The 26,204-nt window shown below is 36.7% G+C and overlaps 1 protein-coding gene across 9 annotated transcripts in view; it reads right to left on the bottom strand.

The window, feature by feature from the left end:
- Positions 1-26,204, bottom strand: part of LOC139969787 (uncharacterized) — a 96,150-nt gene that overhangs the window by 20,075 nt on the left and 49,871 nt on the right. For 7 of the 9 annotated variants that reach the window (XM_071975053.1, XM_071975059.1, XM_071975052.1 and 4 more), the window contains exons 4-14: positions 11,679-11,816; positions 10,846-10,911; positions 9,400-9,467; positions 9,000-9,073; positions 8,084-8,166; positions 7,496-7,578; positions 6,223-6,356; positions 5,207-5,339; positions 4,182-4,303; positions 3,539-3,659; positions 2,864-3,001 (exon numbers count right to left, since the gene is read on the bottom strand). In XM_071975053.1, coding sequence (XP_071831154.1) covers positions 2,864-3,001; positions 3,539-3,659; positions 4,182-4,303; positions 5,207-5,339; positions 6,223-6,356; positions 7,496-7,578; positions 8,084-8,166; positions 9,000-9,073; positions 9,400-9,467; positions 10,846-10,911; positions 11,679-11,816 — 1,160 coding nt within the window. Of the gene's footprint in view, positions 1-2,863; positions 3,002-3,538; positions 3,660-4,181; positions 4,304-5,206; positions 5,340-6,222; positions 6,357-6,792; positions 6,838-7,495; positions 7,579-8,083; positions 8,167-8,999; positions 9,074-9,399; positions 9,468-10,845; positions 10,912-11,678; positions 11,817-26,204 lie in introns of those variants that run through there. The other 2 variants (XM_071975058.1, XM_071975060.1) reach the window with 2 other exon arrangements.

Genomic DNA, 26,204 nt, shown 5'->3' on the forward strand with positions numbered 1-26,204 from the left:
AGTGAAAAGTTTAGTCATGTTTTTCTGTTTGTCACAAACATTAACAAAATCCAAATTTGAAGGCCATACCATGCACAATCGTGTTACACAATACTATCTTTTTTATTTTTTATTACAATAATAATCTTTGGTACGATTCCCTAAGTATGCATGGATAGTATACAACAGACCATTGCAACCTAACACTCATAGAACAAATGCCGGTCATAAATGGTGTGCACTCATATATGTTCACGGCAAATTACTGATACGTGTACAGACAGCGAATGAAAGGTTAACACAATGCCAGACAGCATGCCTTATTATAGTGAGTGCGCATAGAGGTACTGTACGTAGTCAACAAGCAGTTGTATATAAAGATGAATCGAAGTAGAATGCGGAATGCTTATATTCAAAACTATCACCATAATAAGGAATTACGTCCTAATCAGGCAGAGTCCCCTACAGAAGCGTGTGTACATATATGATTGATAACGAACGGTTGGACATGTCCTTATTTAAGGTAGAATGCACTGTGGTAGGGAGTGTACCGAACTGCATATGCAAACAACAACGAACAGTTGCATACATCCTCATCATGGCAAAATGCATTATGGTAGTGTGTGTAGATATCTGATTGATAAAGGAACCATTGAACATATTCGTATCACGGTAGAATGCACTGTGGTAGTTTGCATACATAAACTACATATACGAATGACAACGAACAGTTGTGTACATTCTTTTCATGGTAATGAATCCCCTACAGTACCCAGTGTTTAGATAAAGATTGACAAAGGAAGGGTTGAACATGTACATATCACAGTATAATGCTCTGCGGTAGTTTGCACACATAAACTACATGAAAGACAATAAACAGTTGCATACATCCTATCCATGGTATAGAATCCGCTGCAGTACCGTGTGTACATTATGATTGATAAAGGAACCATTGAACATATCCCTATCACGTTAGAATGCAATGCGGTACTTTGCATACATAAGCTACATATATGAAAGACAATGAACAGTTGTGATTATCCTATTCATGGCAGAATTTCCTACAGTAGTCTGTGTATATAGTTGAACATATCCATGTAATAGTAGAATGCACTGAGGTAATGTTTGTACATAAACTACATACGTGAAGGACAACGAACAGTTGCATACATCCTCATCATGGTAAAAATGCATTATGGTAGTGTGTGTAGATATCTGATTGATAAAGGAACCATTGAACATATTCGTATCACGGTAGAAGGCACTGCGGTAGTTTGCATACATAAACTACATATACGAATGACAACGAACAGTTGTGTACATTCTTTTCATATGGTAATGAATCCCTACAGTAGCGTGTGTACATATTTGATTGACAAAGGAAGAGTTGAAGATATTCGTATCATGGTACAATGCACTACGGTAACGTGCGTATTAAACTATATACATATTTGAATGACAACGAACAGTTGTTTGCTCCTTATTATGGAAGAATGCTCTGTGGTAGTGTGTGAACAGAACTACATATTAGAATGACAACAAAGAGTTGCATACATCCTATTCATGGTATAGAATCCCCTACAGTACCCAGTGTGTAGATATATGATTGATAAAGGAACCATTGAACATATCTGTATCACGTTAGAATGCAATGCAGTAGTTTGCGTACATGTACTACATATTTAAAATGACAACAAACAGTTGCATACATCCTATTCATGGCAGAATCCCCTACAGTAGTGTGTGTATATAGTTGAACATATCCATATAATAGTAGAATGCACTACGGTAATGTTCGCACATTAACTACATGAAGGACAACGAACAGTTGCATACATCCTTATCATGGTAAAATGCATTATGGTAGTGTGTGTAGATATCTGATTGATAAAGGAACCATTGAACATATTCGCATTATGGAAGAATGCTCTGCGGTAGTCTGCGCATGTAAACTACATATATGAAGGACAACGAACAGTTGCATACATCGTTATCATGGTAATGAACCCGCAACAGTACCCTGTGTTTAGATATAGATTGACAAAGGACTGGTTGAACATATTCGTATCATGGTAGAATGCTCTGCGGTAGTTGCATACAGAAATATATGAATGACAACAAACAGTTGTGTACATCCTATGCATGGCAGAATGCACTACGGTGTGCGGTTGATTGATAACGAATGCTTGCATATATTCTAATCCTGCAGAATGCACAACTGAAATACTACATGTACATTTAGCCTACCAACGTTTCTATAAATGCTATTCCAGATAACATGCCCTACTCTCATGTCTACGAACACATTGAAATTTGTACACACACGTATTTTAATACACCACTTTAACAACATGTAAAACGAACTAAATGCACGTACATAGTTAGTCAATTGACGAATGCGCACATGTATTTACAATAACATAGTGTACATGTACGTATGCGTATTGTGAAGGCAATAATACACTTCACGTAGTTACGTTATAGCTTCAGGTGGTGTGCAATTCTGTACAGATATATGCTTCTATGACAGTTCCCATACGTACTATTTATACCATTACGATGTGCGCTAAGGGACGTATACATGCATCTCCAGTCAGTCTATAAGATCTCAAGTGTAATGTACATTACATGAACAGTGACAAAATAAATGCTATGTGTAGTCAGAATAACATGTCTCACACATAATAAATGCAAGGATGGGTTTCATATTTATGTAAATTACCGTTTAACTCTTTACCCTAGTCAGTAGACAGGTCCAATTAAAAAAACTGAGCAAAAACATTGAGCAAAAATTTGAGACAAAAATTTTTTAGCAACAAACGATGATTTCAGGGAACAACTATAACCAAATTTTGGGCAATTTTCAAAGTCTTCATTTCCCAACCTTAGCATCCTCTGGATTCCTGGCAGCTGAAGTGATGGTCAGAATGTAGATGAGGTTACCGGCTAGAGACCGACAAAGGACCCTCTGCTTACAGTATTTACTCCTTACTGGATCGTTAGAGAGGCGGAGAAGATATTCCTGACAGGGAGATAAATGAGAATAATAATGAGAATAATAATATATATAATAATAATATATAATAATATATATATTATAATAATAATAATATAATATAATAATATATTATAATAATATATTATAATAATAATAATAATATATATAATAATAATAAATGATAAATAATAATAAATGAAGAATAATAATAAATGAGAATGAAAGATAAATGAGAAGAGAGAATATCCAACATCAAAGGCAACTTTAGCAAACATCAGAAATACAATTTGTGACTTTCCATATCTATTATGACCTCTGATAAATGTTCTTACCTTATCAGGAAAAATATTTTTTCATGACATTTTTTTTACAGGATTAAAATCATGTTTTTTGCATTTTCAAGGGAAAGTTTCCACAGGTAGCATATCTGAAATCTAATAAGTATCTTTTTCAGAAATAACTATCTTTTTAAATAACGATACACACATATGCCGAAGATATCCCACCACCTGCCCCCTCCCCTTTTTCCACCCTAAAAACTAATCAAGTTTGAAATATTACCTGGAGGTCGGAGTAAGTATATGGGTAGCAGTGAGCAAAATAGCATGTGTCCCCGTCGTGAGGGAATTGGCAAATCCATGTGAGGGAATAGTAAGAGCGGTCTCCTTTCACATCTGTCCGTCTGGTCCAAACAATCAGAAGAAAACGAAAAATGTCTCTGAGAATCCATTTTTGATGCAACAAATTCAAACAATTGGTCTGAGCAATTAAATTTAATTAATTTCAGTTACTCATCCTAAACTTAATGAGATACACTTGTTATACACTATTATACACTAGACATGCCAACACAACATTCAACATGTATGTATGCATGTATGTATGTATTTTAGATCCTCCTGCAAGCAGGAACTCGCGAAGAAGCCTCATTGGCTTATCAAAGCCGCAAGCTGACCGAAGTCAGTCTCTTAGATTCATATTTAACGTCCATGATTATGAATTGTCAATTTTCAACAACTCTGTTACTGGACGACATACATTAATCTTGGAGTGACTTGTCAACACAACATGTCACATGTCACAACATTCAATATGTCAACACAACATACAACATGTCAACAAAACAAGACTAAGGAGAAGGAAGGACTGGATGAAGAACATTACAGAAATAGAGGTTTGGTAAACAGTTAAAGAAAATGCTGACCTCATGTCGTTTTTGTAATATTTGATTTCATCTCCTAGTCTTCGCCATCCTATCTTCTTGGTCTTGGCTTCCGTATCAGAGTACATCAAGGGTTTCATACCACAGTTGTAGAGACTGCCAGGCTGTGAGAGGATAACGTCAGATGGATTGAAAGCAAATGAAGATAATCAAAATTATTCAACTATTAAAGGCACTCTGTCATAAGGATAGGCTGCAGCAGCTGCAAAATCCACTGCAGCAAAGCTGAATCAAACTTTAAACAATAGAGATTATACCTGCAGACCAGCAGCGCCTATTCAATCAATCAATCAATCAGAAGACATTATATAACGCCAAAATCAACAGAAATTGTTCAAAGGTGCTAATGTACCATAGCGTGTACAACTTAGCCTTGGTCATTGGTAACTTGTCACACCTACACACCAAAGTGTGCGCAATTCAATCAATCTCTCCTGGGGCACCACAGTGTACCACAACCACGTGTCCCCAGGGGGACTTACCATAGGGTGCAGCCACAAACCGGCGCACGCAACTATATTTACAAGTTACCTCGCAAGTCTCCATTTATATACCTGGGTGAAGAGAGGCAATGGAGATAAAGTGCCTTGCCAAAGGACACAACGCAATGATCTGGCCAGGGCTCGAACCAGTAATCCTTAGATCACCAGTCCACTGACTTAACCACTTGACCACAAACGCCCATGAAACTCCTCGACACAAAAGACTGCATCCTACACATGCAGCCTGGCTGCAAGATGCTGCAGCCTCTTTAGCATATTGTTTTAGACACATTGTCTAACTCTTCTTCATCAATTCCCTACAAGTGACCGCACTTTCAGAGTATTCATTCAATTAATATGTTAGTTCATTCTAATCTGTTCAGACCTTCACAAAGGATCATATAATGCCACAAATTTTCAACAGGTTGACCCATGACCTCTAACACCATCTAATGTATTTTATAATGATACCATCAAAGGATAGAAAACTGTTTAAGAGAGAAACTGATCATAAAGTTAACCCACCTTCATAAAGTTTGTGATAGTGAAACGGTATTTGATGTTTTTCCTCATATTTTGCACCCTGAAGTAAAACCACTGCGTGTGTTTTTCTGTGTAAAGGTCATATCTTAGTTGAAGGTCATATTCAAATTCAGATCTGAAAAGAAGAAAAAGACATCAAAAAATTCGAAATTGATTTTGAATTTGAAATTGTTAATATGACCTAATCATGACATTGTTTCCAGTCTCAAAAACTGTTAACATTCTACCTTAAAAATATGAAAAAAAAAAGAAAAGAGGAAGGAAAAAGTTTTCAAATCCTAGTTGCATTTATGACATCACAGATTCATAAAATGAAACTCATGGACATGACTTCAAAGTTTCAAGTTTATGAAAAATCCAGTATAAATACATGAAAGTACATATTTATAAATAGGATATGAAAAACAGTTAAGAGTTATAAAGCTTAAAATAGCATGTACTGTATGTACAAATAATAAATCAAAAGTTCATAAATGAATTAAAGTAGGTTTTGTGGAACAACTCCCTTTATCAATATGGCAGCCCCTATAAACGAAAGAATTTTTAAAACGTACAGTTCGAAATTTTGGCGTGATTGTCCTATTTCTCAAATTAGAATTAGTCTGTGAATTTTATGAGAAATCCTTTTTGAAATCTCTCATGGCTTCATTGTTTACTTGGTTAATAAGGGTGTTAACATCTAGGCTAACATCAAAACTAAGATATCTCCCAAACAAAACACAAATTTTTCTTTGCTTGTTGGGGGCACTGTTCTAATCTCTCCCATGTATGCCGTAGATGATGGTTTGCAACTGTGTCACCCTTTAAACTTTCATTGCCCGGAAGTTTGGAAACCTATCACTTCCATGAAAACCATTTCAAAGAGGTTGTTTAGGTTTTCTCAAATGATTAAAGAAATCAATTATACTCCTTTAGAAAACTCATCCATGAGATCATGTTTGCTATTTAATATTTTGTTCAATAATACTTTTTGGGAGAAATACTTCAAATCGTCATACCTCTGAGTAACTTTCATTAAATTTCCGCTTTCAAATCGAGATTCAAATATGAGAGTTGTATCTTCCGGACCCTTTGTTTTCCACGATCTTGGTAAACATCCTTTGCGACTTCCTCCGACCCTTGACCTGAGAAACTATGTGAGGAAAACAAAGATTAAATTGATTGCTGGAAACAAAACTGACTTGCTGGTGGACTGGGTTGTAATAAACAATTCATCCATTCCTTCCTCCTCCCCCTTTGCATATATTAGCTATATCATACTTATATATACATCCTATGATGCTGGCTTGTTACAAACAGTTAATCCCTCACCCACCCCTTACCCCTCCCCCCCACCTCACATACTATGCATAAACTACAGTATATATTACTTATATATGCATCCTATGATGCTAGGTTGGAATAGACATTTTTTTCACTTCCTGCAAATATGAATCATATTGTATTTACATATCCATCGGTTGATGCTGGGTTCTTAAAAGCAGTATTGATGCTTGGTTGTTACAAGCAGTTATTCCTTCATCCCCCCAACCCCCACTCTCTTCATATATTAACTATATTGTACAAACATATGCATCCTTTGATGCTGGGTTGTAATAAACAGTTCTTCCATCCCCCTCACCCCCCCTCTCACCCCTATGCATACATATTAACAATATAGTACTTACATATGGAAGCTTTGATGCTGGGTTTTAATAAACAGTTCTTCCATCCCCTTCCCCCCCCCCCCCCACTCTCACCTCCTATGCATAAATATTAATTATAAAGTACTAACATGTGTATCCTTTGATGCTGGTTTGTAATAAACAGTACTTTCATCCCCTCACCCCCCCCCCCCTCTCACCTCCTATGCATACATATTAACAATATAGGACTTACATATGCATCCTTTGATGCTGGGTTGTAATAAACAGTTCTTTCATCCCTTCCCCCCCATCTCACCTCCTATGCATACACATTAATTATATTGTACTAACATATGCATCCTTCAATGCTGGGTCGTAATAAACAGTTCTTTCATCCCCCTGCCCCCCCCCTCTCTCTCATATGTATACATAGTAATGATATAGTACTTACATATGCATCCTTTGATGCTGGGTTGTAATAAACAGTTCTTCCATCCCATCCCCTTCCCCCCCTCCAACTCTCACCTCCTATGCATACATATTAATTATATTGTACTTACATACGCATCCTTTGATGCTGGAACGTAATAAACAGTTCTTCCATCCCCTCCCCCCCCTCACCTCATATTAATTATATTGTACTTACATATGCATCCTTTGATGCTGGGTTGTAATAAACAGTTCTTCCATCCCCCTCTGCAAGTGTCATCGGCATCTTCTCAAAGCCAGCTGGATTTTCAGATCAGAAATATCATTATAAATATAACAAGTCTCTATTGGTGCAATGATTGATTTGGAAATGACCTTAGGGAATGCAGACCTGACTCAGCTTGGAGAGAGGTGAGGTGGATGAAAGTAAGAGGAGAACTAAACCCAAAATGGGTTCCTCCGAAAGGCTGCTTGGAATTGAGTCTACCAGATACAGGCTGTTAAATTTGCGAATGGTACATTCTGGAGGAGGGGGTGATGGGTGATGACCATGAGGAGGGTTCATGAGGGGGAGGGGGGGCATTGCTAAAGAGTCACTGGTTAGTAGGTCCGGTAGATGAGAAAGTACAATAGCAGAGTCGAAACGGGTATGAAAGAGAGGAGCACAGAAAAGCAAAGATTATCGATACTGGTCCCAATTTTTTTATCAGTTTTTCTATAAATATCTTGGTAGGTTTGATAAAGTAAAAGAAAAAGGTAAAAACCCAACTCCAAATGTTGACTTAATTTTGAAAGGGTTACTTACTAGGTTGATAGAAAGGTTCTCTTTCTTTTGGAATATAAGATATCTGTTGGACTGGCTCTGGAAGTACCTCCATGTCAGCAGGCCTGGCACGGGTGATAAAAATAGTCAAGATTATCACACGATACTGTCTAATTCATGAAACAATTGCTCTTAATTAATGCCAGACATTTCTTCCTGTAACCATTCCAGCTTTGAATCCAACATATGATGACTTATGTGAGAAATTCCATAGCTCCCTGCTATAAAAACTACCAAACAAGATCCCCTGAGGACCCCTGCCACATGTGTTTTCTGACAGAAATGAATGGCTGGAATAAAATGGCCATTTTAATTTACAATCTTGTGGCCTGCTGTGGCATAAATGACTAATATGGATAATTGCTATACTCAATGTCTTAGGGTCTGCTGCAGTGTCAATAGCTAAATGTTCATTTCTGCAAAATTCACCATTGTGGAATAAAGTACTTAAACTTTTGTCAGTATTACTAAACTGGAAACTGCTATTGTGTTAATTACAAATCATTTTTATTACTAAACTCAGCAACCTGGGGTCTGCTCTGGTGAGACTGGTGTTAATCACTAATTGTTGTAATCTCTAATAAATGTGGGATAAATTACTTTAATTTTTGTCAGTATTACTAAACTGGAAAGTGCACATTGTGTAAATTACGAATCGTTACAAGTACTAAACTCATCAACCTGGGGTCTGCTCTGGCGTTTATTTACTTATTGTAATAATCTTGACATTCACCATCTAGGGGCCTGCTGTGGTGTTAACTATTAATTGCTGTAATCTCTACACTCACCATCGAGTGGCCTGCTTGGTGTTAATTTACGTATTGTTTTAATCTCTACACTCACCATCGAGGGGCTGCTGAGGTGTTAATTTACTAATTATTATAATCTCTACACTCACCATCGAGGGGCCTGCTGAGGTCCAGCTTCCTTTGACAGAGCATATAGATTTCGTGGTTCTTTCAATTTTGGCACCTAAAATATGAACAACAATATTACACAAATAATACACACAAAGTTGATACTTGAAAAGCATGTTTACCTCACTACAATGTGAGTAGTAGGAATTCTCATTTGCAGTTTTCATCCATAACCTCTAAGATTGACTACAAAGACAGGTGGGCCTCCAGAGAGAGATTATTCCCAATTGGCCAGTTTAGCTGCCCACTAAGCCCCTACCCCCCCACCCCCCCACCCCCACACACACACACTACTCCCATCCTCTTCCCACATGCAGATGACTTAGCAGTACATAAATTAATAATTTTATCATTAATTAATTGGAAAAGATAAAAACTTACCAATTTACCAGCACTGTGACTGAAAACAAGTTGAGTTGTCCTTTTGTGTCCATCTGTGAATCTATTATCTGAAAGAGAATATCAAAATGAATATTCAACAGGTAATTACAGAAATATGAATATTCATCAGTTAAATACAGAAATCCACCCAGTTGGGACCAGTTTTTTTCAATACTGTAATGTCATGTCTCGCTTCAGAGCACTCGTATTGTCAGTACGGGCAGTATGACTATCATGTTTCTATCAGATCAAGCTTAGGAACTGTTTTTAGTACTGTCAATACCAGAGTTTTGAGAGTATGATATTGGTGTACAGTTTAGAGAGGAATGAGCATTAGGAAATTGTCCCAACTGGCAGAAATCAGCAATAAGATGAAATGAAATAAAGTTTGAATTCCAGGGCATTAAATGAGAGGAAAGAAAAAGAAAACACCCTGCTCAGTTTTGATAAAATTAGTCAAACACATTTTTCTTTTGGAAAAGTCATCCAAGATAGAGCCTGGGCACCACAAGAACAACAACTTGATTCACTCTCAATCCGATTTACTTTACATTTAGAATTTCACATTGTAATCATACGGTGGCTGGTCAAGTGAAGTATCAAAGGTCACTTCAAAAGGAGAGTAGATATTTCCAAGGTTCCAATGTGAAAATAAAATTTGTGTGGACCACCAAGATTTTAAACATTGCATTTAATTGTTACATAACTCGTTAATTACGAGAGGATGTGAACTAACAAGATCTCTAGTTAGACTGAGGGATATCCAATTATGTGTATGGCTTGGTCTGAGTGACACCACCTTACAACCAACCAAAACAAATACAGGCTGTCCTGTACACAGACACTCTATCCACTGTTCTTGCAAACACCAATATCATTTCTGGTATTATGAATATTCAACAGGTATTCATTAGATTGTTAATGCATAATTTTTTTTATTATTTAGGTCAAAAATGTAACTACAATGAAGTTATTTTTCAAGCTTGCAGTCACTGAATGTTAAACATTGTAACACTGAAAAAGAAAAATAATTCTATGATATTGTACTCTCTAAAACTAGGAAGGGCTGAGTCAAAGATGGGGATTATTTGGATAGGTTATGCTCTTTATAAAAGATTAAAAGAAATGAGATGTCACATAACGTCACATCACAGGTGAGAATTTTAACCAGCATGCATCTGCAATACCATCTTGCCCACTTTGTATATATAGATATATAGATATATATATATATACCTCTATATATATATATACCTCTCTATATATATATATACCTCTATATATATATATACCTCTATATATATATATACCTATATATATATATATATTGCATTTTGCTATGCATTAAACACATAAATTATTCATAGAATTCACTTTAAGCATGTACCCTATTTGGTTAATTATGAAATGACCTCTGATAGAAAGAGAAAATTTGGAAGTACTTACAAAACATTTCTTGCCAAGAAGGAAATGCTGAGAGAGCAGCAATGGTGGAGTTAAGCTTATGAAAAGCTGGGTGCAGAAGTGGTGAAGCAGGAGAAGATTAAAGCAGGTGTGAAAGAATGGGAAGGAAAAGAAACTTAGTAATCCCCTGGGATTAGGATGTATTTACGACTTAAAAACTTGACATCTTGGTATAAAGCAGCATATTTACATCGATTCTGGTCTACCATAATATCCAATATCACTGCGATTTAAAACCTTGACCAGTTTGCAATTTCATATCATTATGGAATTATTGGATTAGGAACTTCAGAGTTTGAAGCTGTGTGTGAGGAATAAAAGCAGGAGAGGATTAAAGCAGTGTGAACAGAGAATGAAAAGAGAAATTTATTAATCCACAGATTAGAGATGTCTCCTGCAACTGAATTTTGGTATAAGATACAGCTTTTCTGCCTATAATTTTGGTACATATTTTGAAACTAAAATTTCATAACAATGTAGTAATTAATTTGGCTTATAACTTTCATTTACTAATTCATTTAAGAAAATAGGGAAGAAAAGGAACTACTTCAAATGTGGATGGCTTGGTGTAGAAAGAGTGACCTTATTGAGGCAAAGAAAATATTTTAAAGAGTCTATAGAAGGAGAAAACAAACTTTTTCAATCTTCAGATGAAGATATCTCCAACAATTGATGTAAAAAGGGCAGCTTCCTTTAAAAAAAAATTAATGTAGCATTTTTTTTACTATTTTAAATTTATATTCCATATTCCTTACAATATGTTTGACTAAGTACATTTTCAAAAAACAAAAATCGGAAAGGTCAGGCTTTCTTACCATCATCCAGTTTGGTTTCATTCAAAGCCTGGTTTTCATACTCGGTGTCTGAGACGATATGATCACTGAGGCTAAAACTTCGACTCCGTTCCCAATCTGCCAGGGCCAGTCCTGACGTTCTGTAGTTGTCATTCTTTCCTGTATAAACGTGATGATAAAGAAACATCTGATGATGATGATGATGATGATGATGCAATTGAAAATGCGCCCTTTAATACCACTGCCATAACAGTTTCCCTACCTCAGGCATTTTAATTGGCTCTCGTGGTAGATAGCTGGAAATTTAAGCTGAGAAAGTAACTTTTCCAAGCTCATTTCCCATGCTAGGCTTGGTGAATTGATTATGTAACACACAGGCTAACGTTCCAGACTAATCACCCTGAAAGGTGAAGAAGTGGCCAGTGGCGAAAAAATAACGTCAGTCTTACTAAAGGGCGGATTTTCATATGGATAATGATGACGATATAACCCAACTTGGTTTGCAAATTCCATGAGATGGCGGGGAAACAATCGATGTTTTACATAACAGGCTGCAAATTATGTCTATCACAAAATTCTTTGCATTAAACTCATTATTTTGTGTACAAAAAAAACGGATAAAAATATTCTTGCTGTCGTGTAGCGACTTGGGACTCTTTGTCACGTTTATTATTGTCATTTCCCAAATTTCAGAATCAAGAAAGAATTATTATAGTCTAAATTCTTTTCCTTTTTTTTATCTGTGTCAAGAAAGATAACTTGTTGCAAATTGAGGTTGAAAAGCTACCCACCTAACCCCGCCCTCCCTGTTCGTATAGAAAAAACAGAAAAGAAAAAGCTGAAACGAAAAAATGTTATTTCACATTTCTAGAAATATCGCCCTCTCCCATTTAGATGCAATTCACGCCAAGCAGTGATGAAACATATCGTTCCGGTATAAACGAACAAAAGCTACAAACTAGCAACCAAAATGTCATGTGGAAGTAAAGGAAGGGTAAGGAGAAACTCGAAGAAGAATAAGAGCGAAATTAAGTTTCGCTGATAGGCAAAACGAAATACATTCTGAATAAACATAACATGTGACCCAGGTCACAACGATTTGTCGCCAAAATGGATCACTATTTCCGCTTGTTGCCATGTGGGCACTCACTATAATAGGTTAGCAATCGCCTGGTTAGTCTGTCTTTGGTGTACATTTCGATAGCCTTGGATACACGTGTTACCTAGCAACTGACGAAATTCAGCAAACATGGGACGGAAACAACGGAAAAAGCTAAAGAAGACACAGAGAAGAAATCGCCGGTCGGTGAGTAAACCTTTCTTGTCTAAAAACAAGAACTGTTTAGATCAGTTATATGCCCTTCTTATAAAAAAGTGATCAGCTTGCATTCCACACAGAAGAGTAGCAAAGTAAAATACAGTACCTTATGTATTTACTATGGACATGTTTGTGCTTGGGCAACCAAGTACTGTTAGGTCAAAATTGTGAGGAAAAAGGCCCCCCCCCCACCCCCCAAAAAAATTCCAGCAATTTTTAAATAGAAGGAAGAACTAATATCTGGCTTGATATTGTCAGAGGTCAAATTGGCCATGATGACCAGCGTGTTACTCTTATTTGGGTGACCTCTTTACCGTTTAGTAATCTCACACCTATGCCATTACTTGACAGAATAATAAAAACTGTATAATTATGACAAATCTTTTGTTTTCAAGATTAAATGATCCATGTACGTGTACTGTAGATTTCATGCACATCAATTCAACACATGAGACAACCACGCATCTATTGTACCTCAGGCACACTGTCTAAAAAGTTTTCAGTTCAAGATTTATTGTACAAGACAAAAAATAGAAATATCCTTGACGTTCTGTAGTACGATGTTTAGCGACTGTGAGAGAACTCCATTACTAGTATTACCCAACTAAACAACCTTGTAGTACTCCCACATGTGTCAGTTAAGCAAAACCACGGTGCATTATTCCCATGATAAAATTCAAGATCGATCACTGAGAAACTTAACATTCGGTATGCATCATTGTACGTGAATTGATTCTTCGCACGCCAAAAAATTCCCTATGGTCTACCCAAAGAAATGCATGCGCAAGTCCTACACGTATATAATTCCTGCATAAATTATCGAACCACGCTGTTAACCATGAGTTAAGTACGACATTAGATCAAATTTGTTGTGTGCCTGGAAAGGCTACCCGCGATTGTCAAGTGCTCGCGAGTTGCAACACAAAGATCGGGGAGTTCCCTGAACTTTGTTTTGTAAGAGAATGACCTTATACTCAGGTAATCAGTACGCCATCTGGTTGCACAGAGTCTTAAGTTAAACACGTAAAATGATGTGAAGTTCAAGGTTATTATAGAGGCCAAAAAAATTGCAAGCTTTGTAAGAAGATAGTGAGGCATTCTCTCAAGACAATGCTTCCTTTTGTGTGATAACATTAGCTCTGTGATAGATTTATAATAGCTACCCCAAAATTGTTTGTTTGTTAATTTCAGAACATCTAGGGTTACAAGGCTTTCAGCTTCGCAGATGTAACATTGCCTAACTCTTTTCGATTTTAGAATCTGGGCAAAAGTTTCTTGCCAGAAAGTTGTTCCTGTGAAATAAAATATCATTTGTGGCAAACTGGCAAATTTTTCATCAAACTGAAAGAAAATGCCCTCCTCAACCCCTCCATCCCAACACCCAAAAAGAGTGAAACTGAAAGCAAAAATATTTATGTCACATTTCTAGCAATATCGCCTTCTCCTGTTTTAAATACAATTTTTTTCGTGCCAAGCAGTGACTTCACTGTCTTGTAGCACTGGTGTAAAAGAACAGTACCCCACAAATTACCAACGAAAATATGATATGAACGAAGGTAGGAATGGATAGGAGAATTCCGAGAAAGGTGAAGAAGAATACAAGCGAAAATTGTAAATGTTGGTGATCGGCAACACAAACAAGATTTGACTAAAGATAACATGTAACCTATGTCACTCTCATGACCTCTGTCAAACAACGATTTGGCACGAAAATGGTATTTACTGCCTCCTGTGTATATGTACTGGTAATAAGAATTGATAACAAAAGCTTACAAGTGTGTGTCTGGGTTGGACCTTGCAAAAATCCGCAGACACACTTGGTTATCAAACTACCACTTTCATAGAGGAAACATTTCTTCAAAAATCAACAAACATGGGACGAAAAAAATGGAAAAAGTTAAAGAAGTCAAAGAGAAGAAATCGCCAGTTGGTGAGTAAACCTTAACTGTATAAACAGAGATCTGTTCAGCTGAGTTACAGCTTTCTTGTAACAGGCGATCAGCTCGCATTCAGACAGGAAAGAGGCAAAGCTTGCATCTTGTTTATTACTACTAAATACACGTTTGCAGCCTCCAGATATTTCCGAGGTCAAATGGTGAAGATTATTAACATGTAAACTGTCTTAAAGAAAAATGTCAGCGATTCTCAATAGTGAGAAGAATTGTTGCCTGACTGGATAATGGTGTTAGCTTCAAAGGTAATGAAGGCTCCAGGGCCATGAGGGCCCAGGGCTTCACTCATGTAAAAGTGGAATCGTTAAGTAAATCTAAAATGTCAATATTAATAATATTTGACACCCTATGTCATGACTAAAAGAATTCCTGGAACTGTATCATGACAAATATTGTGTTCTCAAGACTCAAGATACATATGTGTACCTAGGATTTTGGAATCAAGTTACAGCAACATTTTAAACAAGCAGACCAATTTACCACTACAGATTCTTAAATGATATCCCCCTTTAGATTTATTTCAGCAAAACAGATAAATGTTGATAAGCTACAGAAGGACAGCAACTGTGAGCAAAAGTCCATTACTAGAAACACTTGACTAAATGGACTTGCACTTCCCATGTTCATCTATGACAGTAGAAGCATAGTGCATTATTTTGTGCAACATATAAATCAAAGAAGCCCAGGAATGTTACTGTAATGTTCACCTAGTGTGGGTTACTTTTGGAAACACAAAATTCCTTTTCATTTACCAGAAGGAATGCAAACACAAGACTATGGCCTACCTATATTATATATCTTGTGCATTACAAAGCAATGCCCTTAATAACATCCTAACCATGATATTGAATCACACTTGTTTTGATGAAGCGCTGTTACTATTAATATACCTGAGGCTGCAAAATGCTTGTTGGTTGCGACACAATACTCGGGGAGTTCCTCGATTGAGGTAATTACGAGGTCATTAAGAGACCACCTCATTGTGCAGTATTGTTAGTCAATCACGTAAAATGGACGCAAAGTAGGTTTATTCTTGAAGCGAAAAATATTAGAAAGCTCAGTAAGAGTAATTACCTAGCTTGTCGTAATCTCAAACCCGCTACTTTTCTTTGTAGCATAAAATTTATCCAATGTAAGGGCATCCAGAACAAGATCAGGCCATGGGTCAATTATGTCACAAGGCTCCCCTTTTCCCTGAAGTCATTAGTTTTCCTTAAGTATTCTTTATCCCACATTTTTTGTGTCCCCTAATTGACCAGGAGTCCTCACCCCCCTCCCCCCCCTGCATTACTCCTCCCTTGACCTCATATCCTGTTCCCCTTTGGTCAGGCCTTTCTAGATCCAAATAGACAAGAACACAAAAGATATTCTGAAAATTATTCTATCAGCATCAAAACAATTTGATAACAACTACCACAAACATATTAATTTCCTTTCAGATTAAACACAAACAGTTAAGATATGATTAGAAGGATTTAGGCTGTAACATTACATGAACTTACTCAACTGGATGTTAGAATCTGGCCAATTGTTGATAGAAAGTCATGCTTTAATTGCTAAACAATCTAATAAATCAATCAATAACAATAAAAGATAACTTGATTCCCTAAGAATTGCTAAAATGCTATCTCGGAAAGATGAGCGTTTGTGCAGGCTGGGAAGGATTTGCAATACATATCTATTATATGTACCTAAAGCCTGCAAACACAGTAAGATTAAATGATGACTCAATGTTTTTATGACTTTCATTCTTGGTATATCATTGCACAAGGAACAGATAAGTCAGGTAGAAATGAGGTTTTCAGGGCAGAAGTAGAAATTGAGTGGAATTTGGTTAATGGCAAGGATTAAATAAAAAAAGAAATGCATTTCTCTGAACTAATGGGTGCATTTCCTTTGCATGAATCCTAAAAAAAAAAAAACATTTCCTATGGATATTTCCTCATGTCACTTTTCTGTGGTAACAGAAATAAAAAATGAGTAACTTTACTAATTTATGGTAAAAATTTTGTTTTCACTTCAGACCCATAAAAGGGAATAAGAGTAAACTTATTGGGATATTCTACATGTTGACTCACTTCTCACCCTTTTTGTCTTGAATATTGTGATAGTCTATGTTTCTGTACTGTATTCAACATATACTTAATGTTAAACTTTCATCATCATCTTTTCTCAATTGCCCATTTTACATTTTCCAAGAAGTCTTTTTTTTCTAGTGAAAGATTGTTGTAACTTTGCCATTGATTCATCATTGGCTTCTGTCCTGCATGAATACTTATCAAACAGTGATTGCCCTGTACATAGTGGTTAAACTATCAGACTTAATTTGTCTACAATTTTTAAGTACAACTATTAAGTACCCCCAAATACTTAAAAAGAAAAATTGGAATGGGCCTTCATCACTTTATAGGTTATTGAAATAAAACAACCTCATTGTTACTATGAGCTACCCGAAAGGGAGTTTTACTGGCCCAAACCAGGTGTTGTATTCTCTTAACCTACACATCTCACCTGCAGTTTACATATTGGACATTCTTTGCTATTTTTGCATTAAAAATAAAACACATTAAATTGTCGCAAAAAATGTCCCTATCATCTACCAAAGGAATGCATGCGCAAGTCATACAAGTATTATATAATTCCTGCATAAATTATCAAACCATGCTGTTAACCATGAGTTAAGTATGACCTTGGATTAAATTTGTTGTGCCTATAAAGTATACCCGCGATTGTCAAACCCTCGCGAGTTGCAACACAACGATCGGGGAGTTCCCTGAATTTGTTTTGTAAGAGAATAACCTTGCCAAAAGTATTTCACATTTCTAGACATATCGCCCTCTCCCATTTAGATGCAATTCGTGCCAAGCAGTGACTACACATGTAGCACTGGTATAAACGAACAATACCCCACAAACTAGCAACGAAAATATGATATGAACGAAGGGAAGAATGGAAAGGAGAATTCGGAGAAACTTGAAGCAGAATACAAGCGAAAATCGTCAATGTTGGTGATTGGAAACACAAAACAAGATTTGACTAAAAATAACATGTAACCTATGTCACTCTCATGACCTCTGTCAACAACGATTTTGGCGCCAAAATGGTATTTACTTCCGCCTGTGTATATGTACTGGTAATAAGAATTGATAACAAAAGCTTACAGGTGTGTGTCTGTGTTGGACCTTGCAAAAATCCGTAGACACACTTGGTTATCAAACTACCACTTTCACAGAGGAAACTATTTCATCAATATCGACAAACATGGGACGAAAAAAACGGAAAAAGTTAAAGAAGTCAAAGAGAAGAAATTGCCAGTTGGTGAGTAAACCTTTACTGTATAAACAGAGATCTGTTCAGCTGAGTTACAGCGTTCTTGTAACAGGCGATCAGCTCGCATTCAGACAGGAAAGAGGCAAAGCTTGCATCTTGTTTATTACTACTACATACACGTTTGCAGCATCCAGATATTTCTGAGGTCAAATGGTGAAGACTATTAACATGTAAACTGTCTTAAAGAAAAATGTCAGCGATTCTCAATAGTGAGAAGAATTGTTGCCTGACTGGATAATGGTGGAAGCCTTAAAGGTAATGAAGGCTCCAGGGCCATTAGGGCCCAGGGCTTCACTCATGTAAAAGTGGAATCATTAAGTAAATCTAAAATGTCAATATTAATAATATTTGACACCCTATGTCATGACTAAAAGAATTCCTGGAACTGTATCATTACAAATATTGTGTTCTCAAGACTCAAGTTACATATGTGTACCTAGGATTTCTGAATCATGTAACAGCAACATATCAAACAAGCAGACCAATTTACCACTACAAACTCTTCAAAGCTATCCCTTTTATTTCAGCAAAACAGATAAATGTTGATAAGCTACAGAAGGACAGCAACTGTGAGCAAAAGTCCATAACTAGAAACACTTGACTAAATCGACTTGCACTTTACTACCATGTTCATGTGTGACAGTAGAAGCATAGTGCATTATTATGAACAACATATAAATCAAGAAAAAGCCCAGGAATGCTACTGTAATGTTCACCCAGTGTGGATTACTTTTGGATACACAAAATTCCTTTTCATTTACCAGAAGGAATGTAAACACAAGACTATGGCCTACCTATATTATATATATTATGCATTAGAAAGTAACACCCTTAATAACATCCTAACCATGATTTTGAATCACACTTGTTTTGATGAAGCGCTGTTACTATTAATATACCTGCCGCTGCAAAGAGTTTGCTGGTTGCGACACAACAATCGGGGAGTTCCCTCGTTGCGGAAACTCTGAGGTAATTAAGAGACCACCTCATTGTGTAGTATTGTTAGTCAATCACGTTAAATGGACGCAAAGTAGGTATAGTCTTCAAGCGAAAAATATAAGTTAAGCTCAGTAATAGTAACTCCCAAAGTTGTAGTTCTCTCAAAACTGCTACTTTTCTTTGCAGAAACAATTTATCCAATGCAAGTGCATCCAGAAACAGGTCAAGCCATTGGGACAATTATGTCACAAGGCACCCCTTTTATCTGAAGTCTTCATGTTTCTTTCATTATTCTTTGTCCCAGATTTTCTTGTGTCACCTTATTGCCTAGGACTCCTCATCCCCCCCCCCCATTACTCCTCCCTTGACCGCATACCCTGACCTCCCTCTGGTCAGGCCTTTCTAGATCCAAATAGATAAGAACACAAAAGATACTGTGAAAATTATTCTATCAGAGCCAAAACAGTTTAATAACAGCTACCACAAACATGTTACTCTCCTTTCAGATTAAACACAAACAGTTTAGATATAATTAGAAGGATTTAAGCTGTAACATTACATGAACTTACTCAACTGGATGTTAGAATCTGGCCAATTGTTGATAGAAAGTCATGCTTTAATTGCTAAAAAATTCTAATAATCACTTAATAAAATTAAAGGAAAACTCGATGCCATAAGAATTGCTAAAATGCTATCTCGGAAAGATGCGTGTTTGTGAAGGCTGGGATGGATTTGCAATACATATCTATTATATGTACCTAAGCCCTGCAAACACAGTAAGATTAAATGATGACTCAATGTTTTTATGACTTTAATTCTTGGTATATCATTGCACAAGGAACAGATAAGTCAACTAGAAATGAGGTTTTCAGGGCAGAAGTAGAAATTGAGTGGAATTTGGTTAATGGCAAGGATTAAATAAAAAAAGAAATGCATTTCTCTGAACTAATGGGTGCATTTCCTTTGCATGAATCCTAAAAAAAAAAAAACATTTCCTATGGATATTTCCTCATGTCACTTTTCTGTGGTAACAGAAATAAAAAATGAGTAACTTTACTAATTTATGGTAAAAATTTTGTTTTCACTTCAGACCCATAAAAGGGAATAAGAGTAAACTTATTGGGATATTCTACATGTTGACTCACTTCTCACCCTTTTTGTCTTGAATATTGTGATAGTCTATGAATCTGTACTGTTATTTAACATATACTTAATGTTTAACTTTCATTATCATCTTGGCTCAATTGCCCATTTGACATTTTCCAAGAAGTCTTTTTTTTTCCCTTGTGAAAGATTGTTGTAACTTTGCCATTGATTCATCATTGGCTTCTGTCCTGCATGAATACTTATCAACCAGTGATTGCCCTGTACATAGTGGTTAAACTATCAGACTTAATTTGTCTACAATTTTTAAGTACAACTATTAAGTACCCCCAAATACTTAAAAAGAAAAATTGGAATGGGCCTTCATCACTTTATAGGTTATTGAAATAAAACAACCTCATTGTTACTATGAGCTACCCGAAAGGGAGTTTTACTGGCCCAAACCAGGTGTTGTATTCTCTTAACCTACACATCCCACCTGCAGTTTACATATTGGACATTCTTTGCTATTTTTGCATTAAAAATAAAACACATTAAATTGTCGCAAAAAATGTCCCTATCGTCTACCAAAGGAATGCATGCGCAAGTCATACAAGTATTATATAATTCCTGCATAAATTATCAAACCATGCTGTTAACCATGAGTTAAGTATGACCTTGGATTAAATTTGTTGTGCCTATAAAGTATACCCGCGATTGTCAAACCCTCGCGAGTTGCAACACAACGATCGGGGAGTTCCCTGAATTTGTTTTGTAAGAGAATAACCTTGCCAAAATTATTTCACATTTCTAGACATATCGCCCTCTCCCATTTAGATGCAATTCGTGCCAAGCAGTGACTACACATGTAGCACTGGTATAAACGAACAATACCCCACAAACTAGCAACGAAAATATGATATGAACGAAGGGAAGAATGGAAAGGAGAATTCGGAGAAACTTGAAGCAGAATACAAGCCAAAATCGTCAATGTTGGTGATTGGAAACACAAAACAAGATTTGACTAAAAATAACATGTAACCTATGTCACTCTCATGACCTCTGTCAACAACGATTTTGGCGCCAAAATGGTATTTACTTCCGCCTGTGTATATGTACTGGTAATAAGAATTGATAACAAAAGCTTACAAGTGTGTGTCTGTGTTGGACCTTGCAAAAATCCGTAGATACACTTGGTTATCAAACTACCACTTTCACAGAGGAAACTATTTCATCAATATCGACAAACATGGGACGAAAAAAACGGAAAAAGTTAAAGAAGTCAAAGAGAAGAAATTGCCAGTTGGTGAGTAAACCTTTACTGTATAAACAGAGATCTGTTCAGCTGAGTTACAGCGTTCTTGTAACAGGCGATCAGCTCGCATTCAGACAGGAAAGAGGCAAAGCTTGCATCTTGTTTATTACTACTATATACACGTTTGCAGCCTCCAGATATTTCTGAGGTCAAATGGTGAAGACTATTAACATGTAAACTGTCTTAAAGAAAAATGTCAGCGATTCTCAATAGTGAGAAGAATTGTTGCCTGACTGGATAATGGTGGAAGCCTCAAAGGTAATGAAGGCTCCAGGGCCATGAGGGCCCAGGGCTTCACTCATGTAAAAGTGGAATCATTAAGTAAATCTAAAATGTCAATATTAATAATATTTGACACCCTATGTCATGACTAAAAGAATTCCTGGAACTGTATCATTACAAATATTGTGTTCTCAAGACTCAAGTTACATACAGGGGTAGCTACTAGCTACCATGTGGTGATGTTGTATGATACTACTGTAGCAATTTGTGTACTACTATTTGTATATATAGTTGTTTAACTCATTTAAATTAAACCACAGCATAATTCTGTCTGCATATGTTGATGTGATTGAGTATATCATAGGTGTGGCTTATTAAAGTCAACAGACACATATTTTCAACTGTTCACATGTCAGGCCTAGAATTTTTACAAATTTACCCAATTGCAACAAAAAATGCAAGTGCTTAAAGGAATTGTCTGGTGGAAGATTTTGATACATTGTCCTTGTAGTTATTATTTTTCTCCTTCTAACCATGTAAAAATTGTCCCCATTCCAAGGTGTCTTCTTGTAGAGATCTGGTTTTCAAATTCACAAGTTTCTCACCAAAAGTACCGTTTGTTCGAACACTTCAATACGGTGATTGACGTAGTGCTGGCAAATAGGCAAAACAGGCGACTTGAAGTTAGCACTCCCATTTCCGCAGCAACACACTCTCACGTGTACACGCACAGGTGATTGCCTATTATATATAACGTAGATATCGCGAGTTTATGTCCTACTGTACCATGCCCAGTTGGTATACGTATAGCATTGCATATAATATACTCTCACACTCAAACCACAGTTCATAAACTGTTCTTCCAAATCGCTGAAATATAATTTACGGATCAAATTTACAGTAAAAAGAAACTTGAAAAGTATTCGGAACACCGAAAGATGAAACTTGGCGGAATCAATGTCGGAGCAGAATGTAGTACCTGGAAGCATAGGCTTCGCAGAACTGTCTGATTGTAAACGTTAGAGTAGCCTACATGCGAACATTCTTCGCGTTGGAGCTGGATAGCGCGATGTATAAACAACAGAGTCAGCTGTTAAAACTTATCTTGTGTTACACAAAGACCACGAAACCACCAATCTATTACATATATAGCGGCTTAAGGGGTTTTTGAAAACATATCTAATTTATATGAAATTTCACCGAAAATTAAGGAAGAAATTAATCTGTATACAAACACGGTTTTTGTTGTGGTTACTGTAGGTACTGTACGGAGCGTGGGTTATGTCGCAATCTGCATTAGCGTAGTTCACATCACGTTCTGTACTGTTCAAATCATATTGGAAATGTCCATCCTTAACGATTAAAAAATCTTTTTCTCCGTCAAATGCAATATTTGCGTTCTCATACTTTGACAACATGTTTGGAAAATTATTTATCATTTTTTAAGGTAACTTCTTTGGGCCACCAGACAATCCTTTTGAGAAATCTGCTGGCCCAAATCAAGTTCTTACTGGCATTTTCCTTCTTTACAACACACATCAGATACTGTACAGGCCATTGAGAGCAGCCCAATAATATTTGGATGCAAATTATAAGCATTAACAGAGGGCTTGTGTTAGGTACGGGAATCATTCTCCTTCTTTGTGTGACGATTTTAACGGACTTACCATGTGTCTAAGGTCATAATGTCTACTGACAGAAAGATTCCTGTCTCTTTTCTAAACAATTCTCTCAAAAAGACGCTTTCCTGTTTTTTGGCATAACATTAGTCCTGTGGACAGGAGCATCAATCCCAACTGACAAGTAGGGGGGGGGACATACATGACTGAACATGGATAAAACTGAAGGAGTGTATGCTAAGGGCACACCGCGAGCGCCTTGGAGCAAAGCCTGAAACTTAAACAAGAAAAAGGAAACATTTTTAAACTTTGAATACAAGAATAAAATAGTCTTGTTATTCAGATGTCAACAAAATCTGTTACACATATGGTATCATACGTATATTAAAAAAGCCATGTTGGGTGGACAGGTGGAGTTATTTAAAACTTTAAAAATAAATAAAGTAAAGTATAACCTTCCAATCATTTTTTGTTACCCCTTTGCAGGCCTTCAGGCCAGAGACTCTTATACAGTGTACAGTTTTAGCCTTTAAAAGTGAACCAGTTTGTGTGTAGGAATTGATGTATAGATATATTCCACTTGGGGCTAATCTTGAGAGTAAAGCTGGAGTAGTGCTACAGACGTGTACAGAATCCTGGCAGGTGGGGTCGTGGGGGTCAAGTGAGATGAGGGTTCGTCTAGCCATGGCTTAGAGTTTGGAACCTTAACAAGTTTTACTGGGGAATTAAGTACAGTGGAAGTAGGCAATCTTTGAGATTTTAGGGTGTGACTAGGAGTAGTGAAGATACCTTCAGAGAGGAAGGAATTAATCAATAAAAGCTAATACAGAGAGCAAGAGAAAATTTTCCTGTCTATATTTTAATGTCATTCTCGGCCTCGAGAACATTGGGTATCTGAACACATTCACGTTATCTCTCCTAACTTGAATCTGCCAATGAAACATTAATCACTACTTATCTCATAGCACAATGTTTAAGCTCAATTTATGAGATACACAAGTCATTATGAGCCTAATCGGCCTAGAGCCTACAAGAGTCAGTCACTAAATGGTGGGTGGGGGGTGGGGGGAGAAGTTGGCATTTGATATTGTCTCTCATCCTTCAGAAAGTGAGGGGACATGTTCCCCTGTGTCCCCAATGATTGATGTCCCTGCCTGTGGAAGATTTATAATATCGATACCATGTAGTATTTCTTAGTTAATTTCAGTTCAAACACCAACACTTGATCATCTAGGGTTACAAGGCTTTTAGTTTTGCAGATCTATGTAACTTGGCCTTACTCTTTTCCATTTAAGATTCTTGGCAAAAGTTTCTTGCCAGAAAGTTGTTCCTGTGAAACCACAGATCATCTGTGGCAATCCTTCATCAAATTGAGGTAAAAAACCACACTCACCCCTCAATCCCATCACCCAAGAAGAAACAAAAACAAGTTGAAACCAAAGGTTATTTCACGTTTCTAGAAATATCGCCCTCTCCCATTTAGATGCAATTCGTGCCAAGCAGTGGCTACATGTGTAGCACTGGTATAAAAGAATACTACCCCACAAACTAGCAACGAAAATATGATATGAACAAAGCGAAGAATGGAAAGGAGAATTCGGAGAAACTTGAAGAACAATACAAGCCAAAATCGTCAATGTTGGTGATTGGAAACACGAAACAAGATCTGACTTAAAATAACATGTAACCTACGTCCCTGGACAATTGTCTCATTCCCGCTGTCACACAACGATTTTGGCGCCAAAATGGTATTTACTTCTGCCTGTGTATATGTACTGGTAATAAGAATTTACAACAAAGGCTTACAGGTGTGTGTCTGTGTTGGACCTTGCAAAAATCCACAATACACTTGGTTATCAAGCTACCACTTTCACAGAGGAAACTGTTTCATCAATATCGACAAACATGGGACGAAAAAAATGGAAAAAGTTAAAGAAGTCAAAGAGAAGAAATCGCCAGTTGGTGAGTAAACCTTTACTTTATAAACAGAGATCTGTTCAGCTGAGTTACAGCGTTCTTGTAACAGGCGATCAGCTCGCATTCAGACAGGAAAGAGGCATAGCTTGCATCTTGTTTAAAGTACTACTAAATACACGTTTGCAGCATCCAGATATTTCCGAGGTCAAATGGTGAAGACTATTAACATGTAAACTGTCTTAAAGAAAAATGTCAGTGATTCTCAAAAAGAGAAAAATTGTAGCCTGACTGGCTAATAGTGGAAGCCTCAAAGGTAATGAAGGCTCCAGGGCCATGAAGGCAACAAGGCCCAGGGCTTCACTCATGTAAAAGTGGAATCGTTAAGTAAAACTAAAATGTCAATATTAATCATACTTGACACCCTTTGTTATGACTAAAAGAATTCATGGAGCTGTATCATGACAAATATTGTGTTCTCAAGACTCATGTTATATATGTACCTAGGATTTCTGAATCATGTTACAGCAACATATCAAACAAGAAGACCAATTTACCACTACAGATTCTTCAAAATTATCCCCTTAAGATTTATTTCAGCAAAACAGATAAATGTTGATAAGCTACAGAAGGGCAGCAACTGTGAGCAAAAGTCCATTATTAGAAACACTTGACTAAATGGACTTGCACTTACCATGTTCATGTGTGACAATAGAAGCATAGTGCATTATTTTGTACAACATATGAATCATGGAAGCCCAGGAACGTTACTGTAATGTTCACCTAGTGTGGATTACTTTTGGATACACAAAATTCCTTTTCATTTACCAGAAGGAATGCAAACACAAGACTATG

The sequence above is a fragment of the Apostichopus japonicus genome, chromosome 7 (genome assembly GCF_037975245.1).
Source record: "Apostichopus japonicus isolate 1M-3 chromosome 7, ASM3797524v1, whole genome shotgun sequence".
Classification (NCBI taxonomy): domain Eukaryota; kingdom Metazoa; phylum Echinodermata; class Holothuroidea; order Aspidochirotida; family Stichopodidae; genus Apostichopus; species Apostichopus japonicus.